Source organism: Symsagittifera roscoffensis, chromosome 2 (genome assembly GCF_963678635.1).
Source record: "Symsagittifera roscoffensis chromosome 2, txSymRosc1.1, whole genome shotgun sequence".
Taxonomy (NCBI): domain Eukaryota; kingdom Metazoa; phylum Xenacoelomorpha; order Acoela; family Convolutidae; genus Symsagittifera; species Symsagittifera roscoffensis.
Window position 1 is genome coordinate 11,886,529 of NC_087063.1, and position 23,971 is coordinate 11,910,499.

Sequence of the window (23,971 nt, forward strand, 5' to 3'; positions counted from 1 at the left end):
CCATTCTGGCAGAAGGCATCCGCACAACCACCAATCGAGCGATCCAAATGGACAGCCGTGATGGAAATGTCCGTCTCCGTCCTGGCCAAAGACGGAATAGAAGCACGAATTCTACTTCACCTTAAAATACCAATCATAGATCCAACGGAACCAATTTATGAACTTTAAATTAGCGGGGTAACAGAAGCACAAAAACGAAAACGATATATACGAAACCAGGAGAAAAAGGTTAACTGGGAAAACAGCAAAACGAAAGTCAGAGAGAGAGGAGCAGTTTGCAATAATTTCCCGTGGGACAAACCAGATGCCAAGTTATATATTTTTGTGTTTAGGAGCTGAAGGTCAACGACAATTACAACAAAAATGTCCAGGACTTCAAATACAAGCAACAAGAAAAAATGTATTTATGATTGCAAATTTGAATTAATATTTTTAACTTACTCATATATTTGTTTACAGTATTTTCGCTGTGTTTCAATTCACTTATCGTCGTATTTCCTGGTGAATTTTAATTGTGGGTTGTCCAAGAACGAATAATGTAGCAGCGCTGGTTTCTTTGTTTTGTACTCGGTTTGAACTTTCCGGTAGTTCCACGAGAGTATACAGTCCCAGGCAAAGGGTTCGAAACTCCACGGGAACTTGTTGATAAACATTTGTCTCCCATAGAACTCGTTCACCAATTCGGGAAGAGTCCGGACTCCAATCATGCATAGGTTGCGCTGTTTCTTCTTACTAAGACACTTGTAGTTTTTCTGGAAAGCCCAGTTTTTATATCGCAAGAAATAACCTGGAAAAGAAACTCAGTTAAACTAAACAAAAACCAATAGAAATTGCTCTTGGATAAATAATACTTTTCATATTCTTATGTAACTTCTTGTCTGTAAAAAAACTCAGAAATTCTAACTCATGCTTCAACTTCAATGAATGGCTACAAATTTTTGATCAATGAACTTTTTATAATTATTTGTGATTCAAAAAAATGATGAAAAGGACGTTCGTTTATGAGAAATCAATTAGTCTGAACAAAGGTAACTCGTTTTTAGGGCTTTTTTGAAATAAACTTGTACTGTTGGATTCATCAAAATGAGACTCGATTAAGAGGTGCAACTTTCTTTATGATTTGAAAACATAGGAGACACCCTCAAAAAAGATTGCTGCTATTGAAAAAAAATAATAATGAACGAAGTCGCTACGTACCCGTCAAAATTTAAGTATTGAAGCACAAAAGAAAGCTCAACGATCGGATAGTTGCTTTAAATCGCAGGCTTTCTTGATGCGTGTGAAAAAAAACTCAAAATTTGAAGCAGCTAAAATCGAATGTAAACTTTTGAACTGATTCTGATTCCTTTTACGATGAAAAACTATATAGATTAAGATGACAAATCGGAGGATTTCATTTCAGCCTTGAAAAAGATAACTCAATATCGATCTTCATTTGAATATATTTTGCAATCAATTTCAGAAAATGACGAAAAAATTACGAGATTTCCAAATATAGTAACAGACTTTGAGGTACGAGTAAAAGGCCAGGAGCGCTAAACATCGAAGATTATGTGATGGTGAAAAATCTTCCTGATAGACGACAAAGTAGACGACTTCTTACGAAGGTTTTCTGAATTATGATACGACGCCAAGCAATTTTAAAGCTTGTCATTTTAGCGTCCTTAGAGCGACTTTCACCACCTTCCTTCGATAAACGTGTAATTGAGAAGGAGTTAGTTTGCCCCTTCAAAAAATTCGATTAAATGATATCCCCTTTTTCTCAACGATAGGCTTCCTTCAAATGAGCGAGATATAAAAAACAACAGGTGAAAAACTGCAAACAAAATGATCACCACAAAATGATCAAGTAAATATCTCACAGTGAGTGAATGTTAAACGGAAAAAAAAACAAAAAAAAACAAACGGAATTTCGAGTCAAACTGATGCGGACAGAGCATGAAATGAGGAGTTTATTGAAACGGATCTCGATTCACCGGAAAAAGATCCAGATTTTGAGCTACTAACGATATTTTTCCAATTACAAAAAAAAACTCAAAACTTGACGAGGAAAAAATGGGCTGGTGCTAAAAAAAAACACTTCAGTGTGGCAAATAACAAAACGCGGATTATTTAGATGAAAATGGCGTCTAGATCAAAACCAAAGACGACGAATCTATAATTGTTTTCTTTCAAAGATTTTTATAGTATCCTAATGGAGAGCAAAAACAGACCTAAATTTAATTTTGAACGGGCAGCCTTAAGAAACCAATTCATTACCAATTAAGCGTACTTGTTGTTTAAGTTCCGAACAAACTAGCACTGGTTGCTGCATGTGAGATTTGGCTTAATAATTATGATAAGTTGGCTACGTATGGCATTGAGTATTATCACAATTGAAATTTAAACAATCGCTCAAACCGAATAAAAGATGGAGTGACTTTTTTCTCGAAACTATTAAGTTTCATTTCTTTCACTCTTCTGGAAAATGAAGATGACCATTTATTTATTGTTCCGACTTTCGATACGAAAGTAACGGAATATTTGTGCTCGGGGTGGGTTTTTTTTCTTCAGACAAATTTCGACTTTTTAACTAGCCATTTTTGACGGAATTTTTTTATATCATTCGAAAGGTATTGTTGTCCTGAGCTCAAATTTGAAAAGATATTTTACCTGTGATCATTTTTCGTAAAGTTATGGGGGTTTAAAGATGGCCATTTTGGCCAATTTGGGACAATTAACGCGCGATATATTTCGCGCTATTAACGCGTAAGCGGAGAGTTAATCCGTCTTAGAAATCGTTCCAAATTGGTTAAAAGAAGCTTATTCGCCATAATGGTTTGTTAAAAGGAGCAAAATCTATCATTTAGTGCTTTGTATGGCGTGTGGGGGGATGATTTTCATTAAAAAATTTCAAATTTTAGAAGAAAAAAATTTTCACTTTATTTTTTCTTACATTTAATTTTTTAATGTTATTACTGCTCCATAAACCTTTAAAGGCAGTCGGAACATTCAGGGCTTCGCCCTGATACGAGCAGTCTTGTTGTTCCGAATTTCGATACGAAAGTAACGGAATATTTGTGCTCGGGGTGGGTTTTTTTTCTTCAGACAAATTTCGACTTTTTAACTAGCCATTTTTGACGGAATTTTTTTATGTCATTCGAAAGCCATTGTTGTCCTGAGCTTAAATTTGAAAAGATATTTCACCTGTGATTATTTCTCGTAAAGTTATGAGGGTTTAAAGATTGCCATTTTGGCCATTTTGACCCATTTGGGACAATTAACGCACGATATATTTCGCGCTTTTAACGCGTAAGCGGAGGTTTAATCCGTCTTATAAATCGTTCCAAATTGGTTGAAGGAAACTTATTTGCCATAATTGATTTGTTACAAGGAGCAAAATCTATCATTTAGTGCTTTGTATGGCGTGTGGGGGGATGATTTTCATTAAAAAATTTCAAATTTTAGAAGAAAAAAATTTTCACTTTATTTTTTCTTACATTTAATTTTTTAATGTTATTACTGCTCCATAAACCTTTAAAGGCAGTCGGAACATTCAGGGCTTCGCCCTGATACGAGCAGTCTTGTTGTTCCGAATTTCGATACGAAAGTAACGGAATATTTGTGCTCGGGGTGGGTTTTTTTTCTTCAGACAAATTTCGACTTTTTAACTAGCCATTTTTGACAGAATTTTTTTATGTCATTCGAAAGCCATTGTTGTCCTGAGCTTAAATTTGAAAAGATATTTCACCTGTGATTATTTCTCGTAAAGTTATGAGGGTTTAAAGATTGCCATTTTGGCCATTTTGACCCATTTGGGACAATTAACGCACGATATATTTCGCGCTTTTAACGCGTAAGCGGAGGTTTAATCCGTCTTATAAATCGTTCCAAATTGGTTGAAGGAAACTTATTTGCCATAATTGATTTGTTACAAGGAACGAAATCTATCTTTTTGTACTTTATATGGCGTGTGGGGGGATGATTTTCATTAAAAAATTTCAAATTTTAGAAGAAAAAAATTTTCACTTTATTTTTTCTTACATTTAATTTTTTAATGTTATTACTGCTCCATAAACCTTTAAAGGCAGTCGGAACATTCAGGGCTTCGCCCTGATACGAGCAGTCTTGTTGTTCCGAATTTCGATACGAAAGTAACGGAATATTTGTGCTCGGGGTGGGTTTTTTTTCTTCAGACAAATTTCGACTTTTTAACTAGCCATTTTTGACAGAATTTTTTTATGTCATTCGAAAGCCATTGTTGTCCTGAGCTTAAATTTGAAAAGATATTTCACCTGTGATTATTTCTCGTAAAGTTATGAGGGTTTAAAGATTGCCATTTTGGCCATTTTGACCCATTTGGGACAATTAACGCACGATATATTTCGCGCTTTTAACGCGTAAGCGGAGGTTTAATCCGTCTTATAAATCGTTCCAAATTGGTTGAAGGAAACTTATTTGCCATAATTGATTTGTTACAAGGAACGAAATCTATCTTTTTGTACTTTATATGGCGTGTGGGGGGATGATTTTCATTAAAAAATTTCAAATTTTAGAAGAAAAAAATTTTCACTTTATTTTTTCTTACATTTAATTTTTTAATGTTATTACTGCTCCATAAACCTTTAAAGGCAGTCGGAACATTCAGGGCTTCGCCCTGATACGAGCAGTCTTGTTGTTCCGAATTTCGATACGAAAGTAACGGAATATTTGTGCTCGGGGTGGGTTTTTTTTCTTCAGACAAATTTCGACTTTTTAACTAGCCATTTTTGACGGAATTTTTTTATGTCATTCGAAAGCCATTGTTGTCCTGAGCTTAAATTTGAAAAGATATTTCACCTGTGATTATTTCTCGTAAAGTTATGAGGGTTTAAAGATTGCCATTTTGACCCATTTGGGACAATTAACGCACGATATATTTCGCGCTTTTAACGCGTAAGCGGAGGTTTAATCCGTCTTATAAATCGTTCCAAATTGGTTGAAGGAAACTTATTTGCCATAATTGATTTGTTACAAGGAGCAAAATCTATCATTTAGTGCTTTGTATGGCGTGTGGGGGGATGATTTTCATTAAAAAATTTCAAATTTTAGAAGAAAAAAATTTTCACTTTATTTTTTCTTACATTTAATTTTTTAATGTTATTACTGCTCCATAAACCTTTAAAGGCAGTCGGAACATTCAGGGCTTCGCCCTGATACGAGCAGTCTTGTTGTTCCGAATTTCGATACGAAAGTAACGGAATATTTGTGCTCGGGGTGGGTTTTTTTTCTTCAGACAAATTTCGACTTTTTAACTAGCCATTTTTGACAGAATTTTTTTATGTCATTCGAAAGCCATTGTTGTCCTGAGCTTAAATTTGAAAAGATATTTCACCTGTGATTATTTCTCGTAAAGTTATGAGGGTTTAAAGATTGCCATTTTGGCCATTTTGACCCATTTGGGACAATTAACGCACGATATATTTCGCGCTTTTAACGCGTAAGCGGAGGTTTAATCCGTCTTATAAATCGTTCCAAATTGGTTGAAGGAAACTTATTTGCCATAATTGATTTGTTACAAGGAACGAAATCTATCTTTTTGTACTTTATATGGCGTGTGGGGGGATGATTTTTATAAAAAATTTCAAATTAAAAAAAAAATGTTCATTTTATTTTATTTCTTTTAATTTTTTATGCTATTACTGCTGATCCATAAACCTTAAAAGGCAGTCGGAACATTCAGGGCTTCGCCCTGATACGAGCAGTCTTTTTAAATTTTAAAACTCTTTGGCTGTAAAACTCTATAGCTGACAACCAGGAGTTTTTCATCCTTTGTGATCAGTTTTTGAACGATATTTTAAAAATTTGTGTTTTCAGAAGGGTATTTCATAGGTGATTTCAATAATGATTTGCTGATTGATGTGTACAAAAAGATTTTAATGTTTTTGATGTAATAGTCAATGAAAGTGACATACGTAAAAACAAGCTACTCGACATCCATTTACACGTTTAACGACATGAAATTTGCTTTTTGAGGACAGCCCCCCCCTCCCCTAATCATTTAACCTTATCTTTCTGCCTTCCTTTTTTGGTCAGAACATTCAAAGAGAAATTTGACAATGGAGATCTAAAACCCTTGGAAAAAATTGACCAGTTGTTGAAAATGCTTTTATTTTTGGATCAAAATTTAAAGCAGAGGCTTTCTTCAAACAGCAAAAATGAGAATTTTTAAGCAATAATTACGCAAACTATTTTGCAAGCTTTTGATAGATTTGCACCCGTAGAGAACAGTTCGAAAAAGCCTTCAAAAATTTTAAAAAAAAGTGATTTATGCCGGTCGGAAGCGAGATAAAGCTTAGAAAATGATAGCCTATCCAAGAGAGGAAAACATAGCGAAGTTTCGCCTATTGAAAAATAAGACTGAATCATCAGCCCGTATAGCACTTCGTAAAATTAATCAATACAAGATGGACGATACTTCCTCGAATTTAAAGTCTTTTATAATTTTTGTAACACATCCACAGCACATCAAAGCAGCGTGAATGTTGACAAAAAGAACATCTTGTTTTTTGCCAGCAAAGGAAAACGTCTTTGCGATGATATTGAAACAAGGGAAACTCGTTACACGACAATAAAATCGGTTACACAAACGTGCATACTTAATGTAACTGATGATATGAAAACTTTAAAAAACTATTTTGAGCATAAAAAACAAACATTCTACTATTCATGATGGTTTGTGTACTTTTATGGATAAAATGTGTGCACCAGTCATCGCGTCTTACAAGACTTCAAATGTTAAACAGTGTATGCAATTCGAAATTTTCTCGATTTGTTCAAAATAGCAAAACATCGAAGATCCATCAGTTTATTTACCAGTTTCAGCAAAAGTTTTGAAAAACTGATTTATAAGCGAATTTTATACGTTTCCAATAAAAATAACATAACATTTTCTAGTCGGCTTGATTTTCAAAAGAATCACTCATCTATCCATGCTATCACAAAAACATCCAGAAAAAATTCAAAAACAAATCGAGAAAAAACAATTGAGCTATCCCACTTTCATAGATCTAAAGAAAGGTTTGGTTACGGTTAGTCATCACATTTTTGATGATAAAAAGTTGGGCTTCCTCGGGAAAATCGGTAACTTGTTAAAAATTACTTCGAAAGGAGAAAACAAAACATATATACTGAATACATCGCCCATAAATTTTCTGAAAAACAATAACCCAATACTCACTGTTGGATTCTGTCTCGTAAGTGAGCACAGGAAGCTTCGTCTCACTCCACTCCTTCTTAAGACCCCCTGGGAACTGAATATGATGATTGAACTGCAGCAGGGCGAAGAAGGACTCCTCGGGGTACTTGTAGGGTTCCAAGAATTGCAGAAGGGTATCTGTCAAGTTCTGGTTCTCCTTGAGGAACATAACTGCGTCGTAAGGATACACCACGTGAGTTTGACTCTTGAATTTTTTCAAGCCGAAGGGAAGCTTTGATTCGGGGTAGCGATTGTGTTCGTCTAGGGACAAGGGACCTTAAAATTAGCAACACTTTTGAGTTTAATCTGTGTCATTGATAAACTAGATAAAATAACAGCTAGTAAGCCATGCTCCGAAATTTGTACAATTACGTCAAAAATCCCTTGTCAATTACGTCAAAAAATAGCAATTAGGAATAAAAACCAATAAAAATCAAATTGTCAGCCTTAAAACTGAATTAAACAAGGCCTAACAAAACTCTGTTTAACCAAAACATTTTTGAGCGTTAGAGTGACGAAGTATTATCTGAACTTACCATCTACGAGACTGGATCCCTTCATTTTGTTGAGCACCGTGACCAGTTCCAGGTTAGTCATCAGGGGCAACTCCTCCCCTGTCAGATTGATCAGATATTTCCACTTGTCAGAGAAGGCCAACAGCTCTATCATGCAGTTCAGTTCCCCCCTCACCTGAGAAGCGGAAGCGTACACGATGTCGGTCGGGTGACGCGGAATGATGACGTTCTCGGGAAAACACTTGGCGAGTTTAGAAACCTGTATAACAATGTATGACAACACAAGGGCCCAGCTTGATCGAGTAAAACTTCGACTGATTCAGCGGAACACAATATCGATATTCGATGGAAGAATTTAGTCGAGAAATGCTCTTAACATCGAGTCGAGCAAAAGAGTCAAAAAGCGCAAATGCATAGTCAAACTGGCGGCTTTTAAACGCAGCTGAACACACGGTCCAAACGAAGTATTCAATATGGTATCAATTATCGCGGAAACTTCGCTTGTAAATCTGAACACTATCAGATGATCCGATGTTCTATTTCAACGCATCCTCTAGTAGCGATAGCTAACAAAAAATTGTAAATCTAGAGATGTAAAAAACTATATTTCAGATTTTTTGAAATTTCAAGATGTACGCAAGCAATGCCTGTTTATGTAGCCGTGTTGTTTATTTTAAGTTGGGCATCACTTTAATGTCTGGAGCTAACGAGTAGTTGGCTAAAAAAATCCATAATTTCAAATCGATTATGGAATTTTTTAGCCAACTACTCTAGCTCCAGACAACAAAGTGATGCCCAACTCAAAATAAACAACACGTCGACAGAAACAGGCATCGCGTACATCTTTAAAAGCTGAAATTTCAAAAAATCTGAAAAAAAAATTTATATCTTGACCTACGATTTTTCGCGTTAGCTTTCGCTACTAGAGGATGCGTTGAAAAATAACTTTTAGACGAGAAGTAGCACATTGGACATTCGTTCAAAACCAGCAATTAAAAAACTATTGCTAAAAAACAACACGGGATACAGAAAGAACGCAAACATGATCATTCTTATTTAAAAAATATGAACGCAAGACTCTTTGTTTATCAGGGCAAAGCCCTCGAATTCCGACTGCCCTGTAAATGATCTCAAATAGGTTTTCCAGAGTGAATTGCAGTAAATGTTAATTTTGTTTCATTCGTTACTCACATGCCCATTATACTATAGTTCAGAGCAGTGGCGTGCGCAGAAATTTTTCTAGGGGGGCGGTTTTTCAAAAAAAAATGGAAATTTGCAAGACTTTTTATAGATCGACCAATTTGATTTTGCGAGCTCTCCGAAATTACTATAAGGACCCTTTTTTGTCAAAAATTTTCTGCGCCGCAGGCAAATTTCTCAAAAAAACGCAAAAAAGCTGTTTTTGGGCACTCTTTGAAAAATGTTGATCAAAAAATTTTTGAGGTTGGTCAGCCGAAAATGGATGCCGTAAAGTCGTACCAAAGGGTGACCATTTCGAAAAATTTGCCAACCAGAGTTGAGGGGAGGGGGGGGGCGGTCGCCGACAACCCCCCCTCCCCCCTCGGCTCCCTACTGGTTCAGAGTCAAAATTTTAGCCAAACAGGGAATTCAAGTGACCAATTAGCTTCCTTAGTTCAATTTAGAAACTTTTGAGTGCGGATAATTCGCCAAACTTAAATGACGCTCGTCATGCTTTCAGCTTCATAATAAAAAAGCAAAGCGCGCATATTGTTTCAGAACATTGATATCAACAAAACTATATCAAACAAAAGATAAGCAATATTCAGCTGAATCAAGTAGTCGATAAAAATCAAGTAGTAGATTCTTTTTTCGATTAAAGAGTCGATTAAAAGATTTAAAAAAGGGTTGCACTGTCAACCAGGTAGTTTTTAAAACGCAGCTGAACACAGGGTCCAAACAGAAAGCATTCAATATGATAACAAACTAACAAAAAGGATTATACGTGAAATAACTTTTCACCTCAGGGGAAGGCGATTTAGTTTTTGAGTTATACAAAGTTTAGTTGAATACTATTGTTTTGATTGCCGAAATTTGCATGTTTCCATCACCGTCTGGTTATTTTTGTGCGTAATCATATTGTAATTCCTAAACTGCACTTACCAAAGATCATGCGTTTGTTTGTAAACTGGTTTTTTCAGTTGTAGAGATTTTCTGCCTTGTTTTGGGTTTTTTATATGATCAACACAGAGGCGAAGCGGAGCTTTGCACCACTCGCGATCAAACAACCATAAAAAACATAAGAATTCAAAAATGGAAAACGTAAAAAAAACTAGTTCTACTAAAAATTAAATTTTCATATAACTCGATAAAAAGTTCTATCTAGGCTAACATGGCAGAAATTTGAATAATAAATTAGCAACGGAACAAAGCTAACGAAGAGGAAACAAAGCCGACAATTTATGAGCAGACACAAGTTGAGCAGGAAAAAATAAAATTTTATCGAAAATCTTTACAGTTTTCAGTCCCACCTGAGACTAGAATGAACAACACTTGAAATTTTAGCTGCAAGAGAAGTTGCCTATAACGCAAGAAAAGAAAAATCAGTGATGTGGCAACTACGACGACAATATTTGAGCAGACACCTGTTGCGCCGGAAAAAAACTATTTAAGAAAATTAGTCCACCTCCCTAAACCTACAAAGAACGTCACTTGCACTTGCAATGAAAGTTTCTTACAGGGAAAACAAGATGTGCGATATTGCAACTAAGCCGACAAAACTTTAGCAGAAAAACTGAAGTCCATCAACTCAATTTTTAGTGAAGTTTTTTTTTCAATTGCATTCATACCATGAAAATAAACAAGGTTCGACTGAGAGTCGAACCCCTGGCCATAAGGTAAAATGGCGACTGCGTTAGCTCTGGGCCAATTGGGAAGGAACCTGCAGGTCTTGAATGTTCATTAAAAAGCAAATTAAAAAAATTAAAACAAGTGTAATAATACCTGAGTTTGTTGAAATGGAATTTTGCCCTTGGCACAACGCAAAATAAGTGTATCATTCTATAAAACAAACCGAAACCGTTCAATCGAAAAAAAAGAAATTGTTAAAAATCAGACTTGGTTAAATGACAAGTTGCAAACTTTCAATATCCGTTTCATAATCAAAATATTACTCATGCTAAAAAAAACAGCACCAAAAAAAGTTCACAAAAAACGAGAAATTAACCGAAGGAAAACAGGCGGAAAACTACGAGTCCGTAAAAAAAATTCAAAAATTTTTTCAGGAAAATTTTTTGGAATGTTTTAACATCGGAAAGTGACTACACCTATTGACTACCTAAATGAAGGTAGTTTTAGTTAATTTTTCAAGAAATTGAGCATGTCTCAAATTCATCATTCCTATACATTTGACCATTCTGTGCCTACGGAAAAAAATCTAGAACCCGATTGCAATACCCTTGCTTATTGCAAAGGTAAAAATAACAACATAGCAAATAGATTTTGCTCATGGTAGATGCCACTGACAGTTTGGTGCCTTGTTTTATTTTCTCTCAAGCCGAACCAAAATGAAAAAGTTAAGTTCTTACAAAACTTGGTTATGGGTTTCTGACTTGAAATTAAAACCACAATTATTACACACACGAAGCAGATTTTCGACCAATTGCGATACCACGCAGATAAAAAACTGCAAGCAAGCAGACAGAAGATGAAAACATAAATCACAAAATCAAAAAAAAAGATCATAGTAAATACATCTACAAAACGCTAGTTATTTCTTTTCAAAAACACAAATATTTTCTTTTAAAAAACAAAAAACTAAGTCACTAAGAAAATTATCCTTGTTACAAGAAAGCCTATTGCAATCGGGTACTAGACTTTTTGCCTGCAAATAAATTTGTTCACAGAAGAGTCAATTTAGTGCAAATGGTAAATATGTCTTCTGACACGCTCAATTTCTTGAAAACTCAAAATAAACTACAATTATTTAAATAGTAGTTAGCTGAAGTCCGTTCGAGGCTGTAATTATTTTTTTCAAAATTTTTTTTTGGTTCGTGGTTTTCGTCCTAATTTCTAGCGGTTTACTTTTCCTTTTTTGAACGCCTTTTTTATTTAGTATGGTAGGATTTTCGGCCTATTTTCTAGATCACGGGCATTGTTCCAGTTTGAGCAGTTTTTTCACAATAACTGAAAGTTTAATAATTCGTAAATATGCCAAGTCTGATTTTGGGAAATTTTTTCAAAAAATGTTTGAACAGAATGGATGGGTCGTAAGAACTTTTGAAACCTAATGAATTTTTTATGACAACAGTTTCGTTTTTAGTTTAACAGGCTTCGAACCAAAAATTGTTGCCGCTGGGTTAATGAGTTTCACTTCCTTTTAAGGCTGTTTACGAACTTCATCCTATAAAAACAAGACGTTTTTGTAGCTGTATCGCTCACTATCAAGTAGTCTAATGCGTCTTTTGCATCGCAAGTGTTGCTACGCTCCGCTTCGCCCTCACTTAAATTATAAGCTGTCATCAAAAAATGTAAAGTGAAAAAGAAACTCTGCAAAATTTCCGAGTGGGCCGCCAACAATCTAATAAGACCGGAAAATTTTGAGACGCTATTGTTACACGTACTGTCAACTTCAAAAGACCATCAATTGGATTTGAGTCAAAGAAAGTTGTAATCAAAAACTTTTTTCGCGCTAACTGGTCCAACATAGTTTGTAACGGAAAAATTTGTGATGGCAATCGATGTCAAAACTTCAACAGCTTCTAGCAGTTTCACTTGCAATGAACTTATTTAAAACATTTGGAGATCATTTGATCATTTGAGCTTAGCACAACGACCCGATGCGTTTTGTTGCGACTTCTCGGGACCCAGAAAACCAAACAGACTGTGTAATTTTACTTACATGATTTTTGAATTAAGCTTCATTCAATATGGTTTGTTTAAATTGCAAATTTCGTGTGCAATATGAAATTAATATAGAAAAAAAATTAATTGAATATGAAATCAATCACCAACAAAAAGAATAGTTTCAAGTGTTATGCTGGGAAAATTATGAGCAGATAATAAAACAGTCAATAATTACACGCGAAGCTGCACTTTTCAAAAACAAGCAAAAAACGCAAAGAAGTAGCTATAAAGATGTCAAAAAAAGCCAAGAGAGTTGGAAAAGGTCAATCAACACAGAGACATGTGCATTTAAAAATCTTCGAATTTCAAGAACGACCTATAATGGACAATATTTTACAGAGTTTAACACTATTTGAAAAAACTGCGGTAAAAGATGAATTTTGATTTCGCTGGGAAACCTGAAAACGTAAGTCCACTTTCGAAATTGAAAGTTGATCACGTTATTAGACACCTTTACACTTTTTCTAATGGATAGTGGAGTGCAACTTCCTTTTACACAGAGGCGGAGCTGCGCTTTGCAAACACTAGCGAGACCACGACAAAAAGCAGCACTATAAAGTGCAATATAAAAAGTTGAAATAAGCCTCAAATTAGTAAAAATTCGTCAACGTCTCTGAATCGCTCTGCGACCTGCAGATAATAAGTCTAACCACTCAACCACGGACGCTTAATTAACCACAATTAATAGCCACACATAAAGCAGAGAACAGGTGCTATGAAATTTCCAATGTTACAGATCGTGGTTGTAGCAAAAGTGCCACCAAATAAGTGAAAACTTTTAATGAACACTTTTATTTGCGAGTTAGGTTAGAAAAATGAAGGTTTGTACAATTAAACTACGCTGCTCGCTGGTCTAATAAACAGAAACTAACTGAACTTAAAAAGAAATCAAACGTCAATACCCGAAAAATCAAACTTGAGCGTGAACAATTTTTTACGATCATTGAGGCAAGAAAAGCTTTGAGTTTTGAAAACTAAATGAACTCAAGGGATTTGAACTTCAATCCTTGCGACCCTACGTATTAAAACTGACGGCCTTACAGACTTGTTCCACAGTACTTTACAGAAGCCACACATTAATCACTAATAAATTGAAGCATACTGCCATTGAACTTGCAATACTATATGCAACAAAAATGCCACCAAAATTATCTGCAAGTTAGGTTAAGTTAGAAAACAGCGAATTCGTGAAATGACACTGCGTTAGATAGCCTGCTGGTATGATAACGTAAGGTAATCCATGATGTATCATATTAAACCCTTGAAGACATTTAAAAACGGGAATATTTAAAAACGGGAATATTAAAGTAGCGAAAGAAACCAATTTCAAAATATTGGATTCAAGTCCAACTTCGATCGACTAAAGCGAGCGAGCAGCCGTGCAGTATGAGAGTAAAACTTGTTTCTAAAAGTTCTTTCAAAAATAAAAACTGAAAACAAATTTTCTGTAAAAATTTGAAATATTTGGAATCATTTGTATTTTTATTTTCCATGTTCGGCTTAAGACACAAAACTGCACAAAATGCTCACATTGACTATTTTTTGATAATTGCGCCAGTAATTTTTTCGAATACATTATTATCTTAACATTGTCGTAGATAACGTATTTCAGAGCTCAGCCAGAAATATGCTATTGATTCGTAATGGTCCAATTAAAACAGCATAAATAATGAGATGTAAGCGCGACAGTACTTACCAAGCTTTTGAACTGTTCGCTAGAGGAGTTGTCTACGTGGATGCAATAAAAGTTTTGTCTCCTGTAAAGCGCCAACAACATCTGTTCAAGCTGATCGAACTCGTGGTAAACTAGCAAACTAAACGCAATGGGAAAGTTCTCTTCAAACTCGGTAACTGGTTCCGTGTTGTAAAAATGTAACCTTCTAGTAAAGTAATCGTCACAATTATCCAACATATTTCTCGGGAGGTACTCCAACGCGTGACCTTTTTTGAGACTTTTCGCTATTGCATCACCCATAAATTCGACACTGATTAATTATTTTCTGTATTCACTACATACAACTAACCTGATATATCTATTATGTAAAATGGAGGGAGGGGTATTCGAACCAGCGAAAAGACCCACCTTTTCTGTTAATAGAGCTGTTGATCTGAATATCTGTTGCTTGTCCATTCCATAATTTCTCGCAATGATCATAAATAGCCTCTAGTTTGTTGGTCTCTTTTTTCTGTATTTGATGTAGCGTCGGAAATGTATCCAGATATTCTTGGAAAATTGGCCTGTAAAAATCTGCTTTCTTCAGCGATTCTATGTTGTATGAAGTCCGCGGGTAACAAAAACTCAGTAAAATATTTAGAGACAGAATCAGAGAAAGTAAAATAAAAACAATTCTTAAATGCTTCCAGGACCAGGCATTAATAGTCGGCATAGTGTAAACAATGGTTGGATTTAATAAAAAGCGAAATTATTATATCATCATCACATTTTCGTCTTCTATAAGAGTCTTTGGGTTTATATAAGTTTGGACAAAATTTAACGCAAATCAGGTTTCTGTTCTCTGAAACTCCTCTTTTCAAACATCATTAGGGACAACAATTACTACCAATTTCAATAAAAAATTTTACATCAACCGGCAGCAAATGATCTGAGCTACATTTAAAAAAAGTGTCAATTTTGTTTTCACCGACTTGTCAGTTGATTTCTGGTCTGAAAATGCCAGTCATCACCGTCTGCAGTTAGTTTACCCGAATGCGCAAAAAGTTTCAGTAAAGGTGAGTTAAAAAAATATCACACCTTTTGAACGCATTTCCATGCCCAGTTTCTTTCTAAATACATAAAAAAACTATTTCGTCGACTTAATATTTATTTTTTACTTACTGAAGATGGCGAAAAATAGCATTAACAGACCCGAAATAAACTGCTAAGTCCTTAAAACCAAAAATCGATAATTTGATAGAAGTTAGCTCAGCATATTTGCTGTCGGCCTATGTAAATTTTTTATGGAAATTGGTAGCAATTGCTGTCCAAAAATATTTTCGAAAAAAGGCACTTCAAAGAATAAAAACTTGAAACTTGATGTTGCTTTTAATTTTGTCCGCCAGTGTATTTATTCTATTACACAGTATAGTTTTTTGTCAAAACAATCGCACGAATTTTGAATTATCTTCGTTAATTATCTTCAGCAGTGTACAATTCATGACACATGTACAACTTCAATTTAAAACTGAGCTATCTAATCTGTCAATCAGGTGTAAAATAATTTTAATTTAAAAGCATAAAAACAATACATCAAGTCTCAATACATCAAGTTTACAGATTGAAAATCATTCAATGAACAAATATGGTTGGTAATGCTGAAGAAGCGAGTCAATGGCCGATCGATTATAGCACTATCTTAGAAACGCTTTGTGATTTAGAAAATATTATATGGAACGAGCTGTTTTTCTAACAGTTTTTAATCATTATGAGTATTTTAAAATCCAGTTGCAACCCACTAATCTTCAAAAAGCACCACAAAAAATTCAAACTTAACGTTGCATTTAGGGGTTCAGAAAGGAATGTTCAGTCTGATCTCGAGGAAGGTTGACCCACCCAGAGAATTCGAATCTTTATCCGCCCAGTGTTCCAATCTTGGGTACTACTTGCTAGCGACTTTTTTAAATGTTTCTAATCATTTGAAGGCAAAACGCGCGCAACGGCAGCTGAGTGTATCACACATACACACATGTTATTGAAATAAAACTAAAATTTTTTGAATGATTTCCTTATTTCTGGTGTTAAATTATATGGGACCAGTAACCGCGCGAAATCAATGACACCCAAACATTGTATGGCTTTTTTGTGAATTAACTTGGTATAATTATTTAGAAAGTATGGAAAATTTATATTTCCATTTTTTTCTTTTAAAATTCAGCTTGTCATCGTTATGTGCTCGGGTAGACTCTCGATAGGTGTGTATTGTACCTTTAGTCTATCCTCTCCACTCTGGTAATTTGTAAAACAATTAATTTGAGTTTCCTCACAAAAATGTTTAGATTTTACTGTTGTATCTGTTATTATACGATTATGATTATGGAGAAATAAATTCTTTTTTTTTTCATTCTTACATACCCATTTAGAAGAAATCATTAGTGAAAAAGCATTAAGTTGAGTTTGAACAAATTTCAAGACTGGTCTGGAAAAAAAGCACAAAATTTTACATCGTTCTTTAAATTTTAATCACGGAAAAACCTTGCAGTGAACTGCGCGCCTGAAAATGAAAACATAGCCAACAGACAGTTGAAAAAGAGTCAATGAACGCAAGTAAACAGAAGAAAAATTGCTTTCATATTCAAAAATAAGACTTGCTTTTTGAAAAATCTCAACTGTCCAATTTGGAAGAAAAAGTAGATGACCTCAAACAGAGGCGGAGCTAGGATTTTCTCGAGGAGGGGGGTTGAACTTTTTTTAGGTCGACCAATATGATTTTTCGAGCTCTCCCATAGCACTGTTTTGTCCCTATTCTCACCAAGTTTTCTGCGCAGCAGGCAAAATATTGAAAAAACAGGCCGAAAAAAGCGTTTTTAGACACTTTTTGGAAAACTTTGACCAAAAAAGCGCGTTGTTTCGGCGCGCGCTCCCCCCTCAAAATTGGTATATATTGGCGCCAAAGGGTCCATCACCAAAAATGGATATTGGAAAATAGTACAAAGGGAGTGTAAAATGTATTATTAATGTTTGAACGTTTAACCTCTGAGCTATACTGATCGTTGACCTTCACGTTATTAATTTATATACACCTGCCAAAAGCGCAACGGCTTTTGGTAGATTTGGATTTTTGTTCACTATCTTTTGTGATATGCAACAAATCAACAGAAAACTAATTCAGTCTTTTTAACCTCTTTTACTTTAGTTAGCTATCACCGTCTTTTATTTAGTCTTAAATAAAAGCCTACAATTTCTTGTAGGAATCTTACCCAACCTTAGACTTAATCTAGTCTTAGTTTAAGTTACCCACTCTTAATCAACCACGAGTGTTATCCTAATTTTTTAACATGGCGCAGTCAAACGAATCGAACCTACGAGGACTAGAGTTTTTTTGGAACAACTCATCAAATGAAAATCAACACGACTGGGAAAGGTGGTCGGAAAAGTTTCAATTGACAATTATCGCGAAAGATTCCGTAGACATCGAAGATGTAATTAACCCACCGATAAGAAACGAACTAGCATACCCTACGGCAGAACCACCGGACCCGTCCGATGATCAAGCCCGTCGGGCCGAAAAAGAAGAACACCACAGAATAGCCGTACAAAACTATAACGAAGAATTGAGAAGGAGAAGGGCGGAAGACAACGCAAAATTCAACGGACTCCAAATCGGAGACATTGACAAGAAGCTAAAATCACAGTTATACCTAGCACTCGGAAAAGAAGGACAGAAATGCTTCTCACATAAAAATCCTGGGAAAAGAATTTTGGATATTAATTTCGCAGAATTCTGGGAACTACTAAAAACTACCTTCACGATCACTACAAACTTAACATACGAAAGATTTAAATTTTTTGGCCGAAGACAGAAAGAACACGAGTCTTAAGAAAAATTCCACGAAATACTTTCTGAACTGGCAAAAAATTGTAAACTGGGGGAACTCTCAGAATTAGTAAGAGATATTTTCATCACAAACATGAGAAATGTCGAGATCCAGAAGAAACTATGTATAGAATACTTGACCCCAAAAAACGTACTATCCTACGTATTAGTTCACGAAAAAGGCACGAAAAAATCCATCAACAGTACCTAAAATTCCCAACTTATAACGCAGTACCAAGACCACAATACGTAAAGAATGAACCAACCCTAAACATTGTTGAAAATAACAAATGCCGCAACTGCGGTCAGCAATTCAAAAAAGGACATTTATCCACATGCCCGGCCAGAGATAGAAATTGCAATACGTGCGGACGCAAAGGACATTTTGCTAAACATTGCAGGAGTTCAGCAAGGACACAAACAAACATCGTCGAACAGAATCGAGTACCTCAGGAAAACGAAAATATCCGGGCCAACCTGCAGGAAAATCCCGAATTTGAGGTCAACTTAGACGATTTCTTAGTTCTAGCTGTAGACACGGATAGCCAAATAAATGCAGTAGAAGACAAGATAGAACGCGGAGTGAGAACAGTATTCAATCACGAAGGACTAGAACTGAAAAATACACTAAAGGTATCTCTGGGAAATTTCAACCATTACTGTACTGAAATTCAAATTGACTCAGCAAGTCCAGTTTCATTCATGAAAAAAGATCTACTACACGAATTGAAGATACGAAATAGATTTTTAAAGCTAGAACCTGTGGACGAAATACAAAGAAAGCATACCAGGGCTTCGGGAGTACAATCAACATTATTGGAAGAGTTCGGGTGAGAATCCGATCGAAGGGCTGGGAAGCTCGCGACCAAAAACTCTTCATTACCGAAGGGGCTGAAAGAAATCTACTGGGAAATGACATCTTACCGAATCTGGGAATCGTAGTATTCCAGAAACAACCTCCACCCAATGGGCCAAAGTCATGGAAAGACCAGAAAGGATCACCCATTGGGATAGACGTCAACCAAATAAAATTCGCATCGGATAACAAACAAGACCAAAGCCAAGAGACACCATCTCAAAGTGAGTCTAAAACATACATATCACAACATTTTTCAGACCTCATAAAAAGAACTGGTAGATCAAAGAACTTCGTAGTTAATACTTATTTTAACGAACCAATAAAACCGATACAGGTGAAAGGGAAACGTATTCCGATCCATCTTCTCCCTAAAGTCAAATTATGTATTGACCAATTACTAAGAGACGGACATATTGAAAAGTTATCTAGATGCTCTGAAGATTGTTTCATCTCCCCCATCGTGATTACAGCAAAAAGGGACGGATCAATTAAACTAGCATTAAACTCGAAACTATTGAACAAACAGATATTTCGTAATAGATATCAAATGCCGAACCTATTCGAACTAATTGATAACGTAGCAATTACGATTAGCGGTCATGATGAAAGAAACATCTGGTTCTCATCGATTGATCTAAAATACGCTTACAGTCAAATACCGCTTTCTAAAAAGGCAAGTAATCAATGTAATTTCAACATCGTGGGGGGAGAAGTAACGGGTTCCTACTGTTTTAAAACCGGATTTTACGGGCTAGGCGATATGCCTAATGAATTTCAACGCATAATGGACCGTTTGACGGAAAAACTACCAAATACCCATTGTTACCTCGACGACATCCTAATCGCCACCGTGGGTAGCGAGGACGAACATAAAAAGCTAGTTATTAACGTTTTAAAAACGCTAGACGACGAGGGACTAGCCATAAAATGGGAAAATGCAGATTCTTAAATCACAACATAGAATGGTTGGGATTTAAAATCGATGCAAAAGGGACGACACCACTAATACATAAATCTGACGCAATCAGAAATCTGAAAGAACCAAATTGTATCAAAGATATTAGATCATTAATGGGATCGATTAATCAATTCAACAAGTTCATACCAAATTTAGCGTCCCTATCAACACCGTTTAGAGAACTTATGCAAAAAAATAAACCATTTAAGTGGTCCACAGCACACACGGAAGCGTTTGAAAAAATCAAGAAAGAAATTTGCAACACGGTGACGAACCATCATTTCGATGTAAAACTGAACACTCGAGTGAAATGCGATGCCTCACATTTAGGATTGGGCGCGTCCATCGAACAAGACCATCGGGGGAATTGGAAGACCGTAGCGTTCGCAAGCAGATTTTTTGAATATAGCCGAATTAAAATACAGCACCAATGAACTCGAACTACTGGGATTAGTGTGGGCACTAGACCATTTCAAAAATTACCTATTGGGCAAACAATTCTCAATTTTAACAGATCACAAAGCCTTAATAGGAGCACTGAAAGATGACAAATACACTAAAACGGCCCAATCACGTCTCACCCGTTGGGCGGACAAATGACTACCATTCGACTTTACTGTCGAACATTTACCCGGTAAAGATATGGGATTCGTTGATTATATATCCCGACACCCATCGGGTGAACCCGTACCAGTTTCTCTGGATGATGAAAAATTTGTTATCGCATCAGTAAATCAGATTAGTACGCTCCTAGGTTTTGATCATCTAATGCCGAGAAACTCGTGGTCGCAAATAAGAAACAAATTCTCTCAACATTTCTTAGCACATGACGTTACTTCCTGCAACACGATTGGCCAGTCGACAGATCATATGACCAGCCAAGAAATAGAACGTGAGAAACGAATTGCTAACGCTGCCGAAACGTTCCAAGCGATAGCTAACTATTCCAACATTTCAGTGTGCCAAAATTCTCACTCACGTACGGAACAGTGTGATTAATCTTGCAAAATAAAAGACTTTTTTTTAAACTAATTTTAACATCTTGAAAGAAATGGCCGAACAAATTGAATTTAACCAACAGAAAGAACTTACTACAAAAAAAAACATGGACTCTTTAACACCAAGTACCAGTAACCCGTTTGATAACCCCGTAAAAGATCACCTAGTAAAAAGAAAACAGACAACATATTCCCTTTTTCTTGGCCAGAAATATTTGATTCAAAATTTATGTCCCTCTTATCAAAACAAGATCTAGTTCTGAAAAAGATAATTAAAGCAATTGAGGAAGACCGCAAACAAGATATTCTACAACTGGGAAATTACTATAAATCGTACTTAAATAATTTACACGTCAGCGGAGGATGTCTTTATCTGGACAACCGATTAGTTATCCCAGCATGCCTAAGATCGACAATGCTCAACCGACTACATGAAGCTCACCCTGGCCAGTTCGCAATGAAAAGTTTGGCAACTCAATACATCTGGTGGCCGAAAATTTAACGCGAAATCCAAGTCGACGGCGAAAACTGTATTGAGTGCGTGAAAGCAGGTAAAAACTTGAAACCTCTTTTAAATCACAATACCCTAGGGAAACTCCCAACGGTCGAAGAACCAAACTAAGAAATGGAATTAGATTTCGCCGGTCCGTTACCTTTAGTATGGGGAACAAAAAAATACATATTGGTGTGTGTTGATAGATTTTCAAATTCCCATCGGCTCAAATAACATCCAGCACATCGGCAAAATCTATCATAAACTTCCTTAGTAAATACATTGCTCTACACGAGATACCTAGAACCATTATAACAGATCAGGGATCTGGTTTTATCTCCAAGGAAGTCAGAGAATTCTGCCACGAACACAACATAAAGGTGATATTTAGCCCAGTGGGTGATCATAGAGCTACCGGACTAGTGGAACGCTTAATCAGAACCATTAAGGAAAGACTCTTGGTTATGGCACAAGAACGTCCAAAACCTTCGCTAGAATCTGCACTTCTGAAAATAATAAAATGCCTAAGAACGGTAACTCAACAGTCGCTTAACTGCTCTCCCTTCGAAGCACATTTCGGTAGATCCCCAAACACCATCTGGCATAATTTGGTCAAATCACCCTCTTCAAATAACCTTGATTGGAACAAAACTTTGTTATGTATAGATAAGGGCAAAAAACTCATGAGCCGAGAGCGAAGACACGACTGGGACGCCCCTGACGATATAGAAGACGGAGACGTTGACGAAAACTCCTCATCCTCGGAGGATATCTCCAATGCAGTGAGATACGTACCAACCAGTGCTGGATCCCAAGTAAAAGTGCTATCTCGGGCAGAAAAACGAGATGCCTTGGGCATAAAGGACTCAATACTGAACAACCCGCCGGGTAAGACCACTATTTATCGAAAAGTCCAAGATAGAACGAAAAGTGAACCATTCTATAGAGTACTCAAGGATGAAATTGTAAGGGAGTCAGACCACACAGCTACCTTAAAAAATGGTGAAGTAATACGTAAATCTGATTTAGCTATTAAAGACAACCCACTCAGAAGAAACCCAGCCCGAGAAAACGAGATCAATTAGTTAAATTCTACGCAACTAAAGGACTGAGGAAAACTGCAAAACCGCAGAGAAATGTCGGGTTCAAAAGTTCAAGAACGACGCAAAAGAAAAGAAACCTCCAGTCGAAATTCGAAGAGCTTGATATAGCGAGGCGGAACGCGGCCATGAACAGCTCTAGAGACTCTTCTCAGAGAGGAAGAAGAACAGAGGAAGAGATTAAGAATCCCAATAGGCCCCGAAAGTGACCAAGAATCAATCCCGTCGGGTAAACCCGACCATCGAAAAAGTTGCGATAATGAACCTGGAACGATGAACGAACCATATGAAGAGATCTCAGACGATAACGCCAGCGACATAATTTCGCTAAAACACCTTAAGGATAAAACATCACTTGAAGCTACAAAATCGGAGGAACATCCAATCTCCGACCGAACAGATCGTAAGCCAGAAATACCTGATCATGTCGAACAGAAGGTCGAGTTAGATAAGATTCCCCTGATCGACTTGGATTCAGGTGATAATGATAGGGACCCACAGGTGACCCCGCAGTTGGTTTTCCTGGACACTATTGAGGAGGCCGATCAAGCGAATCAAGAAAAGCCGTTTCTTCCGGAGAATCCTGGAGGGGAACCTACCGAGATGAGTGTCGAGCCAATCGCCATGGCGGAGGCGGAAAATAAGCAACCATACACTGACCTTACCACTAAAAAACCGAAACTGTCCGGTACCGCTAAGAGGAAAGCGTCATCCCCGGTGAAATCACCGCCCTCGAAGAAACTGCCAGAGATCTTTACACGACAGAACACCAGACCTATGCGAACTAGACAGCCTCCCAAGATGCTAGGGGAGAGAGTGTTTACCAGTGTAGTCGATTTAACAGATGAAAATCAGGACGGCCCAACATTTGGGTCACCTACTACTCCCCAAGCTTACACAATGATAGAAGCAACAACCGTCGAAATGGAGAGCCATCAAGTTGACTTTGTGGACTTGACAACCTTAACACCACCCTCATCTCCGCGTCCCACTATAGTTCATTTGCGGGAAGAAAGCTCTGTGTACCCAAGTGATTCAAAGTCCTCGGTAGCAGCTGACCAACATACTCCTCTCAAGAAGGTCAAATTCAGTCCCGAGGTCCACACCACTCAATTCAACCCATCGGGACTACCCTCCGAAACCTCTTATTCAACATCTGCTCCCATTGCACCTGACCCGGACTGGCTGAACACTTCTTCTATCATTTCGGCGATAGAACTCTTAGGACGGCCAATGACGCTGGAGGAGTTAAGGAGATGGACAATCATTAAAGCTGCAAATCGGGAAGCGAATTAGAAGTAAGGAGGACCAGTCAAGATGTTATTAAAAACTTTCAGAAACTTTCAGAAACTTTATTAAAACAAACTTTTAGTACCCTAGTATTCTGTCTATTGTCGAACGCTACGTAACATTATAACGCCTTTAGAGTTATATAAAC

At 36.5% G+C, this 23,971-nt stretch overlaps 2 protein-coding genes across 10 annotated transcripts in view; one reads left to right on the plus strand and one right to left on the minus strand.

The window, feature by feature from the left end:
* Positions 1 to 23,971, plus strand: part of LOC134840715 (dynein axonemal heavy chain 2-like) — a 446,672-nt gene that overhangs the window by 194,315 nt on the left and 228,386 nt on the right. The window lies entirely within an intron of this gene.
* LOC134839577 (beta-1,3-galactosyl-O-glycosyl-glycoprotein beta-1,6-N-acetylglucosaminyltransferase-like) lies at positions 419 to 15,005 on the minus strand. The gene is made up of 5 exons (XM_063855177.1): positions 14,678 to 15,005; positions 14,291 to 14,535; positions 7,753 to 7,990; positions 7,199 to 7,492; positions 419 to 787 (listed from the first exon to the last, which is right to left on the minus strand). Exons 1-5 carry the CDS (start codon positions 14,979 to 14,981, stop codon positions 480 to 482), a joined length of 1,389 nt encoding a protein of 462 aa, XP_063711247.1. The 5' UTR covers positions 14,982 to 15,005; the 3' UTR covers positions 419 to 479.

Coding starts and splice junctions, on each gene's coding strand:
- LOC134839577 (XM_063855177.1), bottom strand. CDS start 14,981: ATGCCGACTATTAATGCCTGGTCCTGGAAGCATTTAAGAATTGTTTTT. Junction 14,536..14,677: donor CAGCTCTATTAACAGAAAAG/GTGGGTCTTTTC, acceptor GTCTCAAAAAAG/GTCACGCGTTGGAGTACCTC. Junction 788..7,198: donor TTACGAGACAGAATCCAACA/GTGAGTATTGGG, acceptor TTTCTTTTCCAG/GTTATTTCTTGCGATATAAA.